The sequence below is a fragment of the Contarinia nasturtii genome, unplaced genomic scaffold (assembly GCF_009176525.2).
Source record: "Contarinia nasturtii isolate CC-2019 unplaced genomic scaffold, AAFC_CNas_1.1 Cnas_scaffold_1426, whole genome shotgun sequence".
NCBI lineage: Eukaryota > Metazoa > Arthropoda > Insecta > Diptera > Cecidomyiidae > Contarinia > Contarinia nasturtii.
In genome coordinates, this window is record NW_022198763.1 from 220152 (window position 1) to 222929 (window position 2778).

The following is a 2778-nucleotide window of genomic DNA, read 5'->3' on the forward strand; positions in this document are numbered from 1 at the left end:
ATTGTCATTGGGAAAAATTAAAACGGAACTTGGACACTGCGGATTATCGTTCAACGAAGAGTTCAAAAAATATTTTCTGGATTCTTCATATAATCGGTGAGTAAAATTATAAACATTTTCAACCATGAAGTTTTTATGAATTCATTTCTGATTAATTGTGTGCAGGATCAAGCTTACGTATAATCAATTCGAAGTTGATTCAATGTTTGAGGGGCAAATTGACTCAACAGCAGATGGAAGCCAAATAGGAAACTCAAGTCAAACTTATAGTTCGGTGGAAATCGTCAACTCAAACGTTGAAGCTAGCGTTGAAGCTAGTGTTGAAGACGATAGTTCAATGGATCAAAATAAACAGGAACCATCAGAGACCATAGATGATTTTCAGAACAATATTACTGACAATGAGTCAGTACTTAGTAATATTGACACAACCCCAAAATTGGACGATTTTGGAACGGCGCAAGAGATGGACGATCGCATTCCGGTGACTGACGATAATGGTAATGACGATAATGGCATAGCAAATTCGCCAAGCGAAGGGCCAAGCAGTGAAACTGAAACCAATGAAATCCCTAAGATTTATCGGCCACCAAAGTCCGAAGTTATACCACGCAAAACACCATATTATCCCCAAATAGACGATGAAGTAGCTTATTTCCGTCAGGGTCATGAATATTATCTTAATGCTGTGCGACAGAATAATATTTACCAAAATGTTGACGCCAAACCATGGTCCCGATTGGATTTGCGAGATTATGAATTTCTTAAGGTGATTGAAATCAAATATGAAACACGGCCGCCACGTCTTTGTTGCTTAAAAGTGGCACTGATGAACAATGATGGAACGTTGAAAAATCAACGATTCACCATAAAATATCATGACATGCCCGGTGTTTTGGATTTCCTTGTATTGAAACAGACATATGTTAAGGCCCTGATTCACATGTGGGCAACAGGCGATCGTTTTCGTTGTATGATCGACAATGTTTGGTGGATGGGTCAAATTATAAGTCGTGTGCCATACTCGGAAGAATTTCCCGATTCGTTGTTCATGTGTTTCAAAATTCGTTGGGATAGTGGCAAGCTGCAGCGAATGAGCCCATGGGATATGGAGCCAATTGATAACAGTCGATTGCCAAATGAAGTTGGTGGTGGTGTTCCAGTTTTAGCCGAAGAATTAAAAATGATACTTTATCAACCGAGTGGCGACCGAGATGGAATCTGTTGTCGCATTCTTGCCGCCCTTGAAGACGTGATGCGCTTAGAAATAGCCAAACCATTTTTGACACCGGTTGATTTAAACATTTATCCAACGTACGCATTTATCGTTGAATATCCAATCGATTTGACTACAATCAAAGCACGATTCGAAAATCGTTTTTATCGACGCATTGCAGCCGCACAATTTGACATTCGATATTTGGCCACGAATGCCGAACGATTCTATAAAAGTGACAACCACATCGTTCAAAATGCACGAATCATCACCGACCTATGTTTACGAATTTTGGAGTAGGTTTTACCACCCATTCAGTGAATTTTAATTTAAATTTAATCACTCGATTTTAATGCCATTTTTAGGTACCCAGATTTGGATGTGAATGCGATATACCATCAACTAATGGCTAGTTATAAAACTGAAGTGATTGACACACTGAAAGGTGAGACACCGTCAACTAGTACTGACCGGCCGATGCGTGCTCGACAATTGAACCATGCGCCGAATGGTGTTACATCATCGCAAATGAAGACAGCTCAAGTGGTTATCGCAATAAACGACCTGGTCGGTTTGGAAATGACTCTGAAAACTATGATCCAAACAAATCGAACGATTCTGATACTCCGTTGCGGCAGCCAAAACGTGATCAAGATGAGGACAATTCGGTGCAATCAACGGTAACTGAATCACAGACACTGAACCGACCAAGCGGATATTCGACACGAGATTCCGGCGTGAGCCAAAGAACGAAAGAACGGTCCATTCGAAGCTGCCGATCACGTAAACGGCCACATTATAATGAGGATTCCGAAGAAGATGACAGCGAACGAACAAAACGACACGTAACACAGGGCCGGTATGTATTTTGAAAAATATGCGTTATATTAAACGTCCAAATTGTATTCATGAAGTTTTTTCTCCGTTAATACACATATGGGGTAGTTCGGGCAATCGTAAACCGCAGTGTACGGTGAACAAAGTATGTTTCGAAGATTATACATCAAACAATGATGGTGATGAAGAAGCGGAACAGCAAATCAGTATCAGTAACAGAGGGCGGGTGCGTAAAATTCCGTCAAAGATGCGTGCATATATCTGCGAATAAATCTTCATTATTACGCTAACATAATACCTTTGAAGCAATGCATATAAATAATTTTTCAAGTAGTCTGTAAGATATCTGAAAAGATTTATTCCATATATTGACGACAACAGCAACAAAATATTCAAATCGATTTTTTTACAATAAGAAGCTACGATGACTTATAATTAAACTGCCTGCGCTTGGTTTCATATAATGCAGTTTTATTTTCTCTCTTGCTCTTAATTTTTAGCGTTAATGAAGAACTTTTTTCATAAATTTTTTGCATCTAAGCAAAATAAATATTATGGGATACCCCGGAAAAAAAAACAAAATAAAAATATAAAGAATTCGTTTTTTAATCACCATATTCTCTTTTTTGACTTTTTTCTAGCAAATTCGGCATCTATTTATACGATATTAATCCGTACATCCCAAGTCAGTATAATACGCTTTTCGAAGAGTGTACACGCTCTTC

At 38.6% G+C, this 2778-nt stretch overlaps 1 protein-coding gene across 1 annotated transcript; it reads left to right on the top strand.

The window, feature by feature from the left end:
• Positions 1–337: 337 nt before the first annotated feature.
• LOC116346082 (bromodomain and WD repeat-containing protein 3-like) lies at positions 338–2265 on the top strand (the record flags this gene model as incomplete). Its single annotated transcript, XM_031775986.1, has 4 exons — positions 338–1512; positions 1582–1783; positions 1855–2075; positions 2162–2265. Coding segments are annotated over exons 1-4 (1702 nt in total), but the record flags the coding sequence as incomplete, so codon positions are not given.
• Positions 2266–2778: the final 513 nt, after the last annotated feature.